Below are 19,226 nucleotides of genomic sequence, written 5' to 3' on the forward strand. Positions count from 1 at the left end.
TGTTACTTGTAATTTGTATGTGTGCCATGTTCTTTGTTATTGATTGCTTATCTTTTTACTGTTTTAAATTTTAACCCCCAACCACAAATGTCAGTGAACAGAAACATCAACAGTACGTCAAATGTCAACAACATTACAGTACGTATTAATTATTCCAATTATCACATATATTCTTCCGATTTTCACGTATCATTTAATTTTTTAATTGGTAAGGTAATAAAGGGTAAATTTGTGCTTAATATATCTTTGCTTTTATAGCCTGTGGATAATATTCCTCCTATTTTCGCTAATTAGAATTGCTGTTTAATAGAATTAAAATTCAATTCACAAACGTAATCACAATGACCGCGTTTACTGCACATCATATAGTGAACGGTACTTTACTATGTTGAGTTCGTGGTAACATGATTTGATTGTACAGTGAACCAATTGTAAAAGGTGGGTACATTGTATTTTTAACTATTTACATGAAACTTCGGATAATTGGGGCAGCCGCTTAATCGGGCCAAAATGCACTAGTCCCAATGTGTCCCAAATAACCGGAATGGACTGTATTTATATATGTAATAAGTTGATTATTTTGCATAAAGTATGAGACTACATGTAAGATTCACTAGTGAATGGGTTAGTGCCATTTCACCATGCCTTATGCAAAACAATAACCTTAGTTTACACCAGAGGTGGGCAACCTTTATAAATGGTTAGGATTATTAAAATGGTGTATAATAAAAAATTGTCATAAATAGTTTATGTTATTTATCATAATATTTATACATACACTTATATATAATTAATTTTATTAATAAGAAAAACAAAATACAAATTCAAGATAAGTTAAAAAAATACAATTATAATTACAAATACAATTCCAGTGGCAGTGACTAATACCATTGAATACATTTTCTAATTTTGCAATATTTTGTTTTTATAATATTTAATGAGAGATTTGACACTGTTTTATTTTGTATCAGTGAATTGATATCTGTTTTAATATTTGTCATAGCAATGAGCAGAATATTTTCTAAATTTATGTCAGAAATTCCATTAATTCAAAAATATATATAATAAATGGAGGGCTCTTTATTATATATATTCTGAAAAAGACCACAGGCCAGATTATGCATATTTGTCAGCCATAGTTGGCCAGCAAGGCCAAAGGTTGCCCACCCCTGGTTTATACTATTGATCACCATCAGACATCTCTCATATTGTGGAGTTAAACTTCATAACCGGATTATCACGGCTGCAATACCAAGGAGAGACGAGACTGCCCACCGAGAAAAGATTAACAAGCCTCAAAACGGTGCATCTGAGTGGTGTATATGCCAAGAATAAGTAACATTAGCCTTCTCCATTGGTGAAGCATTACTTATTTGAGGTAGTACAATACCATGGCAACTCATTGTGAAGGTATTCACAATATGAGATAGAATTAAAATGATGCCAATTATCTACCTTGGCAGTTTGCTACAAACAAAACATGGTGCAGTGGCACTAACCCCTTCACTATATGTAATAAGTATAAATACATGCACGTGCACACACACTTGAAAATTTGCATGCTTAACAGTTTCTTAAACTAGAAAATGAATGAGCCTAATAGTTCACATTTATATTTTGTGTCTGTAATGTTTTTTTTTAATTTTCAGCAGAATAATAAAAAAGTTTTATTTTTTGGAAATGAAAGGTATAAAAATTTCCGGTTTTTTATATTTAATCTATTAAGAAAAGATGAAATATTGGTATATTCCAGGCAGAATTTAAAAAATAATAATAATAAAAAAATTTCCTGAAATTAAAAATAAATTTAGGCAACACATGCCCTGCAACCATTTTTGTTACAATTTGGGGCACATTTTGCTTAATATTTAAACAAAAAATTCACTTTATTCTAAAGAATTTCCTAAAGTGTAAACAGCTATAAAAACTGGTGCTTTAAATACAGTAGGACCTCCATATAATGAAATTGATCGTTTGCTTGAAAAAATTTGTTATACAGAAATTTCGTTATAAAGAAATATGACCTTTTCAACAATGAAAAATACTGTAATTCAACTCAGAATACAGCAAAAAATGGGAAATAATCAGAAATAAGTGGGAATGAAAATATTTTAAAACAATTAATTTATTAATACACACATTAAGAAATTACTATTTACATGATGCACACAATATATTAATACACTATTAAGAATTATGTAGTAAAATATTTGGTTATTTTTTGTTGTACACTGGATTTTACTGTACATCATTCATAAAAATGTTTGCATTTGTTTAAGCACTCAAATATATTTTCTGGCACATTTTCTTCACACTGAAGGCATCGACGCAAAGTTTCAAATGCTAGCAACATTTCATATTTGGAAGGTTTAATATTGCCCTCATTGCCCTCAATTTCATACAACTCATTGTCGATATTCTCACTCGTTCTTTGAATACTCTCCAAAATGTTGGAGTCACTCTGATATTCAGCTACTGTGACATCATTATCAATTCCTAAAAATTCTTCAAAAACAATTTCTCCACTGATCAAACCTCTCACTCGGAATTCTTCCCAAGATTGCTCAATGTCTTGTAGCAGTTCATCCCTCTCATAGCTGTTAATTGGCATTTTATCAAAACCTGCTTTTGCAAAACAACTTGTCACATCTTGACTCCAAACTTTTGCCAACTCTGATATGCACATCCACAAATCTATTAACAGAATCTATAAGTTGGTTGGTTTATATTCTCAGTATAATTTTTTTTTCAGTATGCACCTTCGGTAGTACATTTTAAAATTCTTGATAATGTTTAAAATTCTCCAATTTGGACGAGGTATTTGGAGGGAAGAAAACAAGCTTCACACCTGTAAGTTTCAAAATTACTGAGTGAAGGTGGGCAAGGCAGTTGTCGACAATCAAACCCATTTTTCTGTTTTATTTCGTCATCTTTCTATTGAATTTTAAAATCCACTGTTCAAAAATTTCACTTGTCATCCAAGCTTTTTTGTTGTACTTGTAGTCCAACTCTAACGACTTTACTCCTTTGAAACATCGTGGTTGTTTACTTTTGGCTATTACCAAAAGCTTCAGTTTTTCATTACCAGCCATATTTTCACCAAACAAGACTGTAATTCTCTCCTTACTATTTTTACAACCTACACATTTATCACCTTTAAAATTCAGTGTCTTGTTTGGCAAACATTTAAAAAATAGACCTGTTTCATCAACGTTGAATATGTCTTTGGGCTCATAGTCCTCCATAATTTTTTTCAAAACTGTTTCTTTCCAATGGGTAAAGTCTTCAATTACAACTCCACTTTCACCAGAAATAACTTTTTAGGGTAAGCCATGGTGCTTTTTAAATTTGTCGAGCCAACCAGAACTGGCTTGGAAAGTTTTATGCTTGAGAAAAGATGCGTACTCCATAGCCTTTTCTTTTATTAATGGCCCTGATATCAGCATGTTTTTGCCTAAAATAAACTTCACCCACTTAAAAATGGCTTCATCTACATCTTCATACAGGCATAATTTTGCACCCTTCTGAATGGGTCCCATTTCCTCAAACAGTTTGGGAATTGAAACAGTTTTTCAGAATAGTTGCCACACTACTGGCAGAGACACCAAACTTTAAAGCGATTTCTTTTTTTTAACACCGCAATCTACACTATTAAGCACTTCCACTTTTTCCACTACACTCAAGGATTTCCTCTTAGACACTGTAAGGTTACTTGCACAGCAGCTAAAACAAAACTGATTTAGGGACAACTTGTATCAACCATACAGAGACAGGTGAAATTTAGTGAAAGTGTGGATGACTCATTTCTGCGAAACAACAAATAAGTTTCAGGGATAAAGGAAAATCACTCTCCTAATTCTCTAATAGAATGCTTACAATAGAAAACAGGTTGACCAGAGCCAATGTCTGTGTCGGGAATATTCCTTAATCTTTGCCAATGACTGTGGACACATAGATAGCAGTTGAGTGACTTCTTGGTAGGGCTTACAATATCAGGACCCCAGTAATTTTTTTCCGGTATTGAAATACCAGTATTAATACAAAAAAAATACTGGTTTTTCGGTACTAATTTAAAAAAAAATAATGGTTTATAATTTAATCACAAAGGTTATAAAATTACCTTGATGTGATTATGGTGTCGTTATCTCTACTAGCAAATGTACAATGAATCACCACACAACACTGCAACCTATCCACAATTCTCGGACAATTTCATGTCCGACAGTACCACAACTGCCAAGTCTCGTTCCTCCACTACTGACTTTAGTTCAACTCCACCAAGTGTATAAGTTATTTTGGGGTTGTTGTTCCTCAGGTGTAAGACCTTGCATTTTGCTGAATTAAAGCATAGCTGTCACTTTTCTGACCATCCTGGAAGTCTATCTAGATCACTTGAAGAAGCTCTGCTTGGTGGCGATCATTAACTACTCTACTGATCTTTACATAATCTGCAAGTTTAGACCTCATGCCCTCAACCCCTTCATAGATGTCATTTAAGATAATCAAAAACAACAGTTGTTCCAATATTGATCCTTGGGGAACCCCACTTCTTACATTAACCCAACCTGAATAATAACCATTTATCACAACCCTCTGCCAGGTGCCCTCAAGCCATCGTGCTATCCATATTCCCTATGATTCCAGCCTGCTCCAGCTTATAAAGTATTTCAGCAAAGCATTTGACTCAGTCCCACTCATGTGGGACTGAGTCAAATGCTTTGCTGAAATCCAAGTAAACAATGTTGAAATTATTCCCTAAATCCAGCTCACAAGTGATCCCTCAAAATGGCTAACCAGATTTGTTAAACATGATTTTCCCTTTACAAAACCATGCTGTATATCCTACAGAATTCCATTTCCATCTAAATGATCCTGAATTCCACCCTTGATCATTGCCTCCATGATTGTCCCTACTACTGAAGTTAGACTGGTCGATCAGTAATTTCCCGTTACACTCCTAGAATTGCCTTTATTTTCCAATTTACACAAATCCACCGGAATCTCTCCTGAGTCCAGTGATGCTCTCATAACTAGCCTTAATGGTTCAATGCACTCACTTGCTGCCTCCTTTAAGATTATAGGGTATATGCCATCAACCAATGGAGCCTTACTCACCTGTAGGTGTGAAAGTTCTCATTAAATAATCATTTGAAATTTCAACATCATTAATTACATTTTTTTCAACTTCACTTCCATAACATCTCATTGACAGAGGTTTTTTTTTATGTAAATATCGATGCAAAGGAACTGTTGAGTTCATTTGCAACTTCAGATATGTTATCTAATACTATCCCACGACCATTGCATAAGGGTCCAATCTGATTTGTCCTTCTGTTCTTTGCATTTATATATGTGAAGGATTCCTTAACTGCACTCTTTGCTCTCTCCCAAACTCAGTAAAGATACTATAGTGAAAATTATACTTTGCTTAATACAACGTCTTTCTCCTGCAGAAAATGATGAACATAATTCAAACATGGAAGACCAACATGGAATAGAACATCAGTGTTCCGCAAATTCTTTCCAAAATAAGAAATTGCCCGACTCCAATGAGATTCTAAAAGATGAACATGAGTCGGAAATTAATGAAATACTTAACTATTTTTGCTAAAAAAGTTCCAAGCCTAGAAAATATGGACTGAGATTGTCTACGATTATCTCAGTACAATAGTACCAGAATAGAATCCAAAAGGGTATTTTCTGCCACTAATCAAATACTGTATGTACCAAAATTAGATCCATTTTAAACAATCATGCTATTGATTGCTTATGTTTCTTAAGAACACACTTTATTCAGACAGGTAGTGTGGATGCTTAAACATAACTAAACTTTGCAGTAACAATATGTATTTTTTTGTTTTTAGAATAACTGTATTTTAATGACTTTTTTTCAGAATATTTATTATTGCAATAAAAGTTTATTTAAAACATGAATTCAAGTAATTACAGTACTTGTTTTTTTCCTTACTTTATTGCACCTAATTGTCATCAAAATTTATTGAGAAAAATGTTTGTTTTTGGAATACCGGTATTAATACTGGTATACCGGTTTCATAAATTAAAAATACCAAAATACCGGTATTAAGATTTTGACCGGTATTGTAAGCCCTACTTCTCGGTACAGTAAAGGTTTTATAGGCAACACTAAATTGTGGAATGCTCTTAAGAATTAAACCCTTTAGCTATTAAAAGCGAAAGTGATTAATTCTTAATCCTTTTAGCTCTTAATTTATGCTTTCTACAGCATCAACTCTACTGCCTAAAGACCAAGAGTGTGAACAATGCGTACTCAGGTCTCTCGAAATCAGTTCATTATATGGAAATTTTCTTTGTTATAAAGAAACTATTTTCAATGTAATGACCAATGACCAAGGGGAAATCAAAAAAGTTTGCTACATATAAAAATATGCTATGTGGAAATTTGTTAAAGAGAGGTCCAGGTCCAACTGTACATAAATTTTATAATTATTTATTCATGGCACTAGTTGGGATCTCAATTAGTAATATTGACATTCATCCACAGCAAAAAAACTTAAATGGAATTATTAAACATACTTAGACTTTGGTTGTGATCCCTCTGTTGAAAGAAACTCATAGTAAGAAGCAAATAAAGTTTCATCTTCATCTATGGTTTGAGTGACCGTGACAAGCTCTCTAAGGAATAAAAATAAAATCAGTTACTGTATATCCTCACACTTGAGCTTTTTTTAGTCATTTTTAGCTTCTGGGATTTATGCACTCCATGTAAATTTTAAAGGCAAAAAATAATCAAGGGTATTGAAATAAGCTGGAAAGAAAACTCTACAGAAAACATTCCAATAACTCAACCATTTAGAGGCTAATTTTGACAACATTTCAAAATTCTTATGGATAGAGTTTTCAAGCCTATAAACTGATTGTAAAAACTGGTTATATAATGCTGTACTATTTTTAAAAATTAAAGAAAGTGTGTGAATCATGAGGAAAGAGAAGATGTCAAGATATGCTATGACAAGTTGAAGATATGCTGCACTATTTTTAATCAATTATGCAATAATAAATAAAATTATCAGTCTAGAAAAATAAATTGAATGACGGCTAGTTACAACAAATGCTGTGTTATAGTTTTATGAATTAAAGAAATTAAATGAATTAGGAAAGAACACTATCTACAAGAAAACTATACATTTTTATATATATAGAAGTGAAGAAACGAATAATTAACAAAGACAAAAGTAGAAATGGAAGGAAAGTGGCAGGAATATTTATCTAAAAATTTTAAAAAATATTAAGTATGGGGCAAATACAGCCAAGATTATAAGCCAATAAATAATAAATTTAGACTGGTGTCACCTGACCATGCCGTGGCCAAAAGGTGTGAATTATAACTAATCAAATAAACCTTCAAATCACATATTAACGGTCATCTCCGTAACCTTGACAGTTTCTCAGAATCATTTTATTAATTACATTAGCACCCAATACACACAATTTGTCACTAAATAAATAAATATATATACAGTCACTCCACGATTTACAACAGAGTTCCATTCCAACAACCATATCATAAGTCAATTCGGTTGTAAGTTGGACATAGGCCCGTTTTTTTATGTGCATAACACATTTATCATTGCTGTTTTTATTTAATTGTGTGTTTATTTATTTATTAAACTAGTTTTATTTTTATTTTATATTTTAGTTTTACATTTTATTAGTGTTTATATTTTATTAGTTTAGTTTTACATTTTATTAGTTTTTACATTTTATTAGTTTAGTTTTACATTTTATTAGTTTTTATATTTTATTAGTTTAGTTTTACAAATCTCTAAAATCTGTTTCTTTACAGCACATATAATTTCCAAACATCCATCATTTAGGAGTGTGAGTGTTGTCATCATTTGAACAGATATTTCATGTTATATGCATTAAAAGTTGCCAGAAGTCTCCTTGATAAGAATTAATACACTTGAAATTCGTATTTTGTCTCAGTCTGTTGCTAGGCTTCAAAGTGGAAGGATGTTTCCCCATTTTTTTTTTTTGGTCCCTCTAAGCATAGACAGATGAGTTTTTGAATGTGGATACATAGAACTGCTAGAAAAAATGCATCTAACTTGAAATTTATGATTTTGGGCAATTTCATGGGTTATCTGTGTGGATACTCCCTTTAATACCTCTGTGCAGGCAGCTGAGGTAGTCAATATGGCAGCATCACAGCTGTGCAAAATATTTAAATTTTTTTTTGGAAACTGCCATCATAAATTTGGAGTGTTGTAAGTCACATATGCTACAAGTCAAGGAGAAGCTATCTCCACGCTACATACCTTGATAGTGAAATCATAATTAAAGAAAATAAAATTTACACCCTGCACTATGACAAAGAGACCACTTCAAATTTCAAGCTATTAAACTTACTAACTAGGAAAGAAATTGAGCCAACCAGATACATGGCAATGTAATCAGAACCAAAACCAATAGAATAATACACATTTGTAATATCTTGGAAGATATGCTCTGTACATTAGTAAAGTTAAAAGCCAATTTAGTTGCAAATAATATGCTCATTAAATTCATCAATGTGGCTATTCAGGTCAATGCAGTTGAACATCACACTGACATTAATCCAAATTGGGTCACAAAATGCCTCTAACCCCCATTAGTCCCCCAGGTTTACTGCACTTAGACAAGGCTCATTGGCTGACCACACTATAATCTGGATGTCCAAATTTTAAGCCTATAGCAAGTAATCCTACAATTCACTTTAGAAATCAATAATTCTCTGACCGATCCCATCTGGATTATTCCACCTCCCCCCCCCCCCCTTTTTTTTTTCCCTTTTATCCTTTACAAATTTCCCTCTATAGTTTTAAGCGTATTATTTTCCAGCATTTTTTCTAGCATATTATTTGACATAAACAAAATCATATCCCAAATATACACATACCTGCTTCATCCCACTATTTAGTCTAGTTAATTATATATTTTCCAAAAAAAAAGTCAAAAATTGATTCCAATGCACCATAGGGCTAGAAAAAAATCACTAATGTGGGAGGATGTAAATATGTAAATAGTTATCCCACTGGGCATGTGTTAGCTGCTATATTGTAGAAAGGTTATACCAGTCCCCAGTGTATAACATTATAATTTAGTATTAATATTACATTTTTTATCACATAACTTCTTATTTCTTTTTTATTCCTCTCTGTATCTACCTTTCGACCTAATCTAATCCAAATGACTTTACATTAACATTTACAAGTTTACTAGTTAATATCAAAATGATCCTTTAATATCTAAATTTACCATTCATCGTTAACATAGAATAGTAAAAGCCCAGAATTAGATTTAAAAAAAGTTATGACTGCTGCCAGGCCAGCAAATTGGCCAGATAGAATTCCTGCAACCTATAAATTCAGCCACAGACTGATAATACGGTCTCTTCTCCTATCAACCACTACCCACAATATTTCTCAGAGATTTCAGGTAAAAATTGTAGTATTTTATGCTTATGCACACCCATCGGGCTTTGGGTTCCAATACCAGTTTACTGTAAGTACCAAGCATAAAATAAATTTAACTTTCAGTCACATATTATCAAAATTAATTGGGATATACCAAAATTGAAAATATGTAATTAATAATAGTAAAACTGTTATTGGAACTACAAAAACAGGTATGCATGAGACATTCAATTTGCATGACTATCTATCTGTTCTATCAGTAGTAGAGAAATAGCCAAGTGGATGAATGTAATTTCCCATTCCCTCCCTAACCCTTTTATATTCCTTTTCAAATTGCTCTTTTATTTTTATTTCTTATTTTATTGTTTTTCAACATGGTTCTTTAGCTACAAGATCATACAAATTTAGTATTTAACTAGTAAAATTAGGATTTAACATTAATAATAATAATTTTAAATAGGCAAACCAGCTACTGCTAGCACACCAAATTGATAGTCAGCACCATTAGGCCTTAATGCTAGAAATGCCTTCCATCCAAGTTATAAATACACCAGCAAAAACTGATCCAAACATAAATAGGATCATGCTCTAAATAAAATAAGGTGCTTATGTTTAATTAATAATTGCTACAATAGTATTAACACCACAAATCTACAGCACCAATCTGACAATTAAAAACACCAATTTGAAAATTAATAGTTTATTCCTTTATAGCAACATGAAACATAAAATGTGTGTGCGTGTGTGTGTGTGTGTGTGTGTGTGTGTGTGTGTGCGTGCGTGCGTGCATGTGTGTAACTAGTGTTCTTTCCTAATTTAATTTGTAAAACTGCACACAGCATTTGCTATAACTAGCTCTGATTTGATTGATTCTTATAGACTTTACAATGTAGGTAAGTGGAGATCAGAAGGTTATCAAACTAACAGAGAGCTAAATGATTTTGTAACAATTGAGAGGAAAGTAGAGGAGAAATTGTTGAAGTTGAACATAAGAAAGGCACCTAGGGTGGATGGGATCTATCCAGTTATATTAAGGTAGGCAGCGAAGGAAGTAAGCAAATCCTTAGCCATAATTTTGAGAGAATCCTTGGATTTAGAGGAAGTCTCCATGGACTGGAGATGTGCAACTGTATCCCCAATTCACAAAGGGGGATTTTGAAGGGTGATACAAGTAATTACAGACCTGTTAGTTTAACTTCTGTTCCAGGGAAAATAATGGAGTCACTGTTAAAAGAAGCAATGTAGGGTCATCTAGACAAGAGTGCAGTTATAGTTTAGACACAGCATGGGTTTGTTGAGGGGAAATCTTGTCTGGCCAATTTGACTGGATACTATGATATGGTCACAAAGGAACTGAACTGGATGCAAAAAATAATTCTGATATCATATAATTGGATTTCAGGAAAGCTTTTGATACTGTTGCATAAGGAAGACTGCTATACAAATTGGAGCAGTATGGCATTAAGGGCAAGTTGCTGCTATGGATAAAGGGATGGTTGAGTGGGAAAAGACAGAAAGCGGTAATCAGTGGACACTGCTATTTGTGGAACTAATGTTATTAGTGGAGTACCCCCAGGGTTCGGTGTTGGGCCCATTCTTGTTTTATATATTTATCAATGATATTGATGAAGGTATATCAGTCTTAATGTCCAAGATTGTAGATGAAACAAAAGTTGGTAGGGTTGTTAATGACAGTAATGACAATATGCTGCTGCAACAGGATCTAGAAAAGTTGGGGAGATGGGCTGAGCAGTGGCAACTGAAGTTTAAAATTGACAAATGCAAAGTACTACATATGGGTAGCAGTAACCCCAGAGTAACATACCAACTGTGCAGTATTACATTCAAAGTAGTGGAGAACGAAAAAGACCTGGAGGTAACTGTGCAATCAGATATGAAGTTTTCAGAGCATTGCCAACAGGCTGCCAGAGTGACTCATGGGATCTTGTCAATGATATAGAAGCACTTTGCTAGCAGGAATAAGGAGGTGATTATCCCTTCGTATAAGCCAATGGTGAAGCCACACCTTGAGTACTGCATACAGGTTTTGGAGGCCTCATTTTAGGAATGATATAGTACTAGATACAGAGCAGCAGCAACACTTTTCCTAAATGGTGCTAATTGTGAAAACTTGGCCATTGCAATAGAACAGAATATTGGTCTCATGGCATATGCACTGTAGTTATGCTGCTAGGGTAATTGCAGTCATGTATGGTACATGATATCATGTAAGAGAACTTGCTAGCAATGGATGATGCAATAGGGTAATGCTATTACAAAACATATATGATATATTGCCAAATTTCATAGAAATTCAGTGAATTTTGCAAGTGATGCAATTTTTTAGAGCAACACTGTATATGTACACATAAGAAACAGAAATACATATATCCACTTAAAAGGTCTTTTCAATTGGAAAATGGATTAGAATAATAGATTTACATATATATTTAATACCTAATATGTTTTTTTTAGGCCTCTGTAGTCTGTGTGCAGTAGCACATGCTCTTTGAATAGACTGGGATTCAAGCCCCTGACTGCTAAATACAGTCAATCTGCCAACCTGCACTGGACCAGATTGGCAGATTATGGTCCATTTCCTTCAACATGAATCACTGAGGAGGCATCCATCCTGCAGTGGATTGATAATAGCTGCAGTTTACCCTTTTATGTTTTTTTTTATAATTTTTAGAAGAATTAATAATTTTTCTATTTTGAAAATAACAAATGATAAAAACAATAAAAAAAAACTAAATATTATAAAAATTATTTTTTAATAAGTTAAAATAAATATTGCACTCTTTTAAGAAAAGCTAAAATAACAGTATAGCCCATGGAAAATTCAAAAACATCCAAAAGTTTTTTCCAGAAATTAAAAAGAAAATTGGTACCTCAGGTGCCATGCCACTGTTTGTGTAATAAGATTTGAGCCACCACTGCTAGGTTAAATTAATGTACTTTCACATTAAGCTGACAATTAAAATTTATTGATAAAGGACTTTTCTGGGATTGCATGTAGCCAGTGTGAAGCTGATATTTAAATGGCATTTGAATTACTACAAATAGTATGGAAATTTATACTATGTTCATTTATTTTTGTACTTTTTCTCCCCTTTACTAAGGTGACATCTTAATAAAATTCTATTTCAAAATTATTGAAATAGAATTTTAACTTTTGGGTTCCCAAATTGGTCAACTATGCATTGTTGTTGTGCCATTTTAGGCACATCAGCAACATAGATCATATTATGTTTGCACAAGTATGTGTTCAAAGGGCAACCTGCATGCTTATCAGGCCAAAAAATCCCAGAATAACTTGTAAGGAAAAGCCTTATCTCTACCACCTAAGATTGGCTAACCATAGTAGCCCTAACTAAAGAAACCTTCAAGAAATTCCTCCAGTCTATGGCAGGTCTCAAACCCAGACCTCTTCAAACAAGTGATGAAAACACTATACTGTCGTGGAGGACACAACTATACATAAACATACTGCTGGCTGCTCTCTTGTACTGAGTGAAATAGCCTGGGTTTGATTTCTGTTGTCTGTAGAAATTGAAAGATACTTCCCAATCAGGGGTGGGAAGTTAAAATAAAAGTGCTAAATATGTAGAGAAATCTAAAATGACACATGATAAAAAGCCCATTTTATCACGTGTGATGGGGGAAGCATCACCTTGGACCATTTTCATAATATGCTGTGAACCAACCTGTTTTTCTGTTGACAAGAATAGTAGTATAGGCCATCTGCAGATCTTGATTTTAGATGTAAACAAAAAAGAATTCCAATAGCATATAATATGTAATTTTTTTCTGCAATTTATGTGTTCATGATTAGCAACATTCATTAATAGAATCCTTTCTGGCCTGCATAATCAAATCTAATGGCGGATATTATATTAACAAATAAGGTATGAGTTAAACTGATTGATAGGTGGACTTGACAGACAATACAATCATCGGAGAGAAAGCTACTTAGTAAGTACTTCTAGACAAATGAACACATAGCTATGGGGTACATCAGAAATGCACTCCATATCCTTAGGGGTGCAAAAGACAAAGCCTTCAATTGAAAAAGGTCCAAATCCAATCAGTTCTTCCAGCAAGGAGGACCAGGCATTCCCCAATGTTAATTCTTTCACCCAAGCATTCCCCAATGTTAATTCTTTCACCCAAGCATCCTGAACTGTAGGACCAGCCCTGGCTATGACAAAGTTTCCAGTGAGTACATAAAACTGCCAGTTGCCAAACAAAGTGATGGATGATCAAGCACCTATGATGTACAAGTATGATCAAAGTACAAACTGAAAGTAGTCTATGATCCAGAAAACAGGGTCTCAAAAACTGAACAGAAAATAAGCAAACTGGCAAGCAGCAAAGCCACACACTGCTGCTAGGTTCTCATATACAAAAACTTTAACTCAGTTTATGACTTTACCTACCTGTAATTTAAGGCACTACACACAGCAAGTCCCATCTCTTGGAGCTTTTGTCTCACAATTTTACTATTGGCTATGTTGCCCAAGTTGGCGAGACATAATTTCCCCCATCTTCCATCCTTCTGCACCATCAAGTATCCTTCACTTTGATAATTATGATGGCTCGCTGCACTCTCACTACCAGCAAGTCTCACTGCAATGAGAAGCATACAATCACTTCAAAATGTAATACAAAATTATCTTTCAAGTATTATAGCATAGCATTTCCCAATTATGAAAGCAAAATTATAAAAAAATAAAATTTCTGAAATGTACAGGAATCTTCAGTTTTCAGCATATCAAAAAATTTTCTTTTTTTGGTGAAACATAAATCCAATCACTGCTTCCAGCATGATTTTTTAACTAGAACCACCACAACATTTAATTTTACCATCTGCCTACTTTAAATTGTTGCAGTTTAAATTGTCATGGACTCACACTTCTGTAGTTAAAACTACAACAATGCAGTTTTAACTACAGAAGTGCAAGTCCATGACAATTTCCCCTAACTTTCCATTAATGCACAATTGTAAATAATTTGCATGCTTTTTCCTTCAATTTTTTGCTCTATACCTAAAACCACCAAAGCAAACAATTTGACAGTTTGTAAAATTTCAATAAATTAGCCAACTTTTATTATTAATCAAGTTTTTGCATTTATTCACCCTATGGTTTGAGGAAGTACATGCCTGAGTGTGTATGTCTATACAACTGCGCATGCCAATTCAGCTCTAAGCATGTTGGGAGTCATTATTATATATTGCTGTGCCATGCCATTTTAATTTAGTCTGGGTGAAACTTTATAAGTAGAAAGGTATTTCACAAATTTAAAGTGCCAGTTCAATTGTGTTACTAAAATGTGGCAATCTCACAGTCTTACCCAAAAGTAGATTCAAAAATGTCTAGAGGAATTAGAAAGGCATCTGAAAATGAGTCTGGAGAGGAATGAAGATGAATTTAGAGAAGAAGAAAGTGATGAATGGATTCCAACTGAAAGAGGTGAGAAATCTAATAATGGTGAAAATAATACGTCTGATACTATACATGATACTATGGCAAGTGATATTATACATGATAAAAACTATATGTGTCAATGAGTGGGCAGCAAACATACTTTAAAATCTGGGTACATATGGAAATTATAAAATCTGGTGATCCTACAACTGAACATGCAAAGAACATAATGCACAATATCTTGATGCTTTTATTGCTGTACTCTTATCTCACAGAGTATATGGTGCTAGAAATATAGAAATGGGTAGTGTGTAGTCAACTGTATGGGGGGTGCCTCAATTTTTTCATGATACAATGTCACATAACTTTTGTGAACTTAAGCAGTTCATAAGACTCAACATGTGCTTTCCATAGAAGGAACATCAGGAAACTTCTTTAGCTTCAGAAATCTGGTGAAAATTTATTTCTAAGTATAAAGTTTGCTTACCTGGAGCAAACATTACAATGAGTGGGCAGCAAACATACTTTACAATCTGGGTACATATGGAAATTATAAAATATGGTGATCCTACAACTGAACATGCAATACAAAGGAACATATACACGATATCTTGATGCTTTTATTGCTGTACTCTTATCTCACAGAGTATATGGTGCTAGAAATTTAGAAATGGGTAGTTTGTAGTCAACTGTATGGGGGGGGTCTCAATTTTTTTATGATACAATGTCACATAACTTTTGTGAACTTAAGCAGTTCATAAGACTCAACATGTGCTTTCCGTAGAAGGAACATCAGGAAACTGCTTTAGCTTCAGAAATCTGGTGAAAATTTATTTCTAAGTATAAAGTTTGCTTACCTGGAGCAAACATTACAATAGATGGGAAGATCCAACTAAAGCTAGATGCCAATTCACCAAATATGTCCAAAAAACCAGACAAATTTGGTATAAAGTTTTGGTTGGCAGCTGATACAACTTCAAAATATCTACTAAATGGTTTTCCTTATTTGGGGAAAGATGATATGCTTCCAGCTATTCAACCACTTTCTGAATATGTCATCCTAAAACTAATGGAACCATTTTCAAATCAAGGTAGATATGTAACCACAGATAACTTCTTTACCAGTTTTGAATCAGCAAAGAAATTAGTCCCAAAAAAATACTACTACAGGGAACTGTGAATTGTGCTCGTAAAGATGTTCCAACATTCATAAAAAAGAAGGCAGAATTATATTCCATTCCAATTTTCGAACTTGATGATTGCACTCTGACAAATTATTAGGCCAAAGCAAATAAAAATGTCATAATCTTGAGCACACTTCATTCAAGTGTTGCAATAAGTAACGGTACAAAGAAGAAGCCTGACACAGTATTATATTACAATGAAACAAAGTACAAAGTTGATGTTTTAGACCAAATGGCTAAAAAATATTCAATGAAAGCAGGTTCAAGTAGATGGCCAGTTCACATCTTTTATAATATATTAGATCTTGCAGTAATCAACACTTGGATTGTTTATAAAGTGACAGGGAAAGTTATGAAGAGAAGAGATTTTATATTGAATCTAACTGAAGAACTCGGAAAAAATATATATAGATTCACAGAAAGTAGCAGGACAAACCAGTAACAATAGCAACCATGTCAAACCTCAAAAGTCATCAATGCCAAATTAGACGATGCAAGGCAAACAAAACTACAGAAATGTGCACTGTGTGTAAAAGGTATGAATGCAGAAAGTGTACAGGTATTGTTGAAAAAAAAAACTGTCATTTGTTTAAATTGTGCAAATTAATTTGTAAACTTCAGTTTACTTCCTAGACAAAAAAGTTTTGTGTTAAAATTTTTGCTACCAGAAATGTAACTGGCAACACAACATGTACTGTTGCCAGTTACATAAAATGTTGAAAGCACAACTTAAAAGTCTATTTTAGGCACAGCAATCAAAATGACCAACAACAGTGGTTTCACATATTTTTGCTAGCCAGTGGTTCTAGTGTTAAACAGTTAAATTTTGAATTCTAGTGTTACGCAGTGTCCCTTAAGCAGAGTGTAGTAGTTAGACTGCATCTTATGCAGTCTGACACACCCACATTTAAAATATAAGCAGCAAACACAAATTCAGTAACAGGAGTTCTAATCAGCCAAATCAGCTTAAATCATCCCAAAATAGCTAAGATGAGAAGATTGTGGTATTTACAGCCCCATTCATCTGCATTTGTATATGAGTGGATTTATTAACATATAAAATGGTAATAAATTTTAGAGAGAGATCAGAAAATATAATGTGCTATTTTTGGAAACATCCCTGAAATAGCACAAATATGTACTTGACATGGCATCTTCCAATGCAGTATATCTCAGCCTTTTTTTTGAGGCCACAGCATCCCTGTGAAATCTTACTGTATCTACAAACACCCCCGTCCATAGGTGCAGATTTTTGAACACTATTAATAAAACCATAAAACACTTAAGTAATAAACAATAAAATTCAAAAATTTTTAATAAAAACTTATATAACTAAAGTGAATATAACTAAAGATATATGGTCGATTTTTTTATGCAACTCTCTTATCAAATACAGGTAGCCCTCAGTTTACAACAGTTTGTTTTGCAACAATTCACAATAACGATGGTTTTGAAACCAGAAGGCCAAAAATATCAAAAAACTATAAAAAAAAATTTCAAAAATGAGAGACTATAAATACCGGATGTGATGTAAAGAAACAGCACAGTCAATCAGGGATGAGAGCTATCCCCATCTACCATCTAAGCCAATCAGGGATGAGGTGGCTGGAGATAAGAGGAAAGACACACTTATTTCGCTTGTTGGTGTACTATTGTTGGGCCACTGTTCTACAGTGTCAATTTGTGAGTTTTAATTAAAATTGTTGATTAAATTAATAAAATAAGAGCTGCCATTTCTAGTAGAAGAAGTGCAGTAAAGCCAAGTGAATGTGAAAATGTCACTAAAAAGTCACATAAATATATCACGTTGGAAAAAAAAATAGAGGTAATTTGTAGAATGGAAGATGGTCGGACACATCCTAATGTGTGCAGAAGTATGAAATTGCCTCCATTGATTGTGAGTACCATAATCAAAAATGCAGATAAGATAAGACAATCAATGCAACATGCTAAGACAGTAAGTGTGACACAAGGGAGTGATACCAGAAGTAAACTTTTAGAAAAAAATGGAGAAATTATTGTCATTGTGGGTGGATGACTTAAATCAAAAAAAACATTCCGTTGACTCAAGTTGTTATTACTGATAAGGCAAAGTCAATTTTGAAGATCTTAAGAAAAAGAGGGTGGTGATGAGATATTTTTAGGTAGCAAGGGATGGTTCATGCAAGTTAAATCTCGAAGTAAGTGCCGCTGTGTGAAATTAAGTAGTGAGGTGGCAAGTGCAGATGCTGAGGCAGCTGCAACATTTCCTGCAGAGTTTCAAGCCATTGTAGAGGAAGGTAATTATCCTCCTGATCTAATTTTTAATATCGACAGGATCAGACTTTATTGGAAGAAACTGCCATCACGAACCTTCATTGCCCATGAAGAGCAGTCTGCAAAAGACAGGCTAATGCTTCTGCTGGGTGCAAACGTCTCTAGGACTTTAAAATTAAAACCAATGTTTATGTACCATTCACAGACACCACATGCTCTCAAGGGTCTAAACAAAGCCACGTTGCCAGTCTACTAGAAATGGAACAGGATGGCTTGGGTGACACAAGAAATCTTGGATTGGTATGCAAACTATTTTTTCCCTACTGTGCTCCATTTTTTCAAGAGAATGAGTTACCAGCCACAGCTCTTCTTCTCTTGGACATGTCCCTGGTCATCCTGAAAACCTTACTGAAGTCGGAACATCTCTGGACATCAATGTTGTTTACATGCCACCAAACACCACTTCAGTTTTGAAACCAATTGATCAGGGGGTAATTGCAATTTTGTAAAGCCTATTACCTCTGCCAAACCTTCATAGAAATGGTAAGAGTTTTGGACAAGTCAGACAAAACAATCAAGGATTATTGGAACTCATTTGACATTTTGAAGGGCATTAAGCTTGGGAGGAAGTATCAGTGAACTGTTTGAATGGAGTGTGGTGCAAACTTCTTCCACAATTTGTGCACAACTTCACAGGATTAGAGCCAATGGAGAACATTATTGAAGACATTAGCAGGCTGGCACAAGAGGTGGGATTGGAAGAGGTTACAACTGAAGATTTAACAGAGCTGTTGGATAGCCATGGACAGCAGCTTTCCATTGAAAACCTGGAAGAATTGGCTAAAGAACTAAGCCAAAAGAAAGAGGAAGAGAAAGAAAAAGATGAAGAGCCACCTCTAAAATTTATGAATACAAGTGCA

General features: G+C 33.8%; 1 protein-coding gene across 1 annotated transcript in view; it reads right to left on the minus strand.

Annotated features, from left to right (window-relative positions):
• Positions 1-19,226, minus strand: part of LOC150085497 (uncharacterized) — a 333,972-nt gene that overhangs the window by 121,452 nt on the left and 193,294 nt on the right. The window contains exons 11-12 of the mRNA XM_090373297.1: positions 13,877-14,066; positions 6,556-6,654 (exon numbers count right to left, since the gene is read on the minus strand). Of these exons, the coding sequence (XP_090229423.1) occupies positions 6,556-6,654; positions 13,877-14,066 (289 nt within the window). The remainder of the gene's footprint in view (positions 1-6,555; positions 6,655-13,876; positions 14,067-19,226) is intronic.

Source organism: Mastigoproctus giganteus, chromosome 5, assembly GCF_048544385.1.
Source record: "Mastigoproctus giganteus isolate SK-2022 chromosome 5, ASM4854438v1, whole genome shotgun sequence".
Lineage (NCBI taxonomy): Eukaryota > Metazoa > Arthropoda > Arachnida > Uropygi > Thelyphonidae > Mastigoproctus > Mastigoproctus giganteus.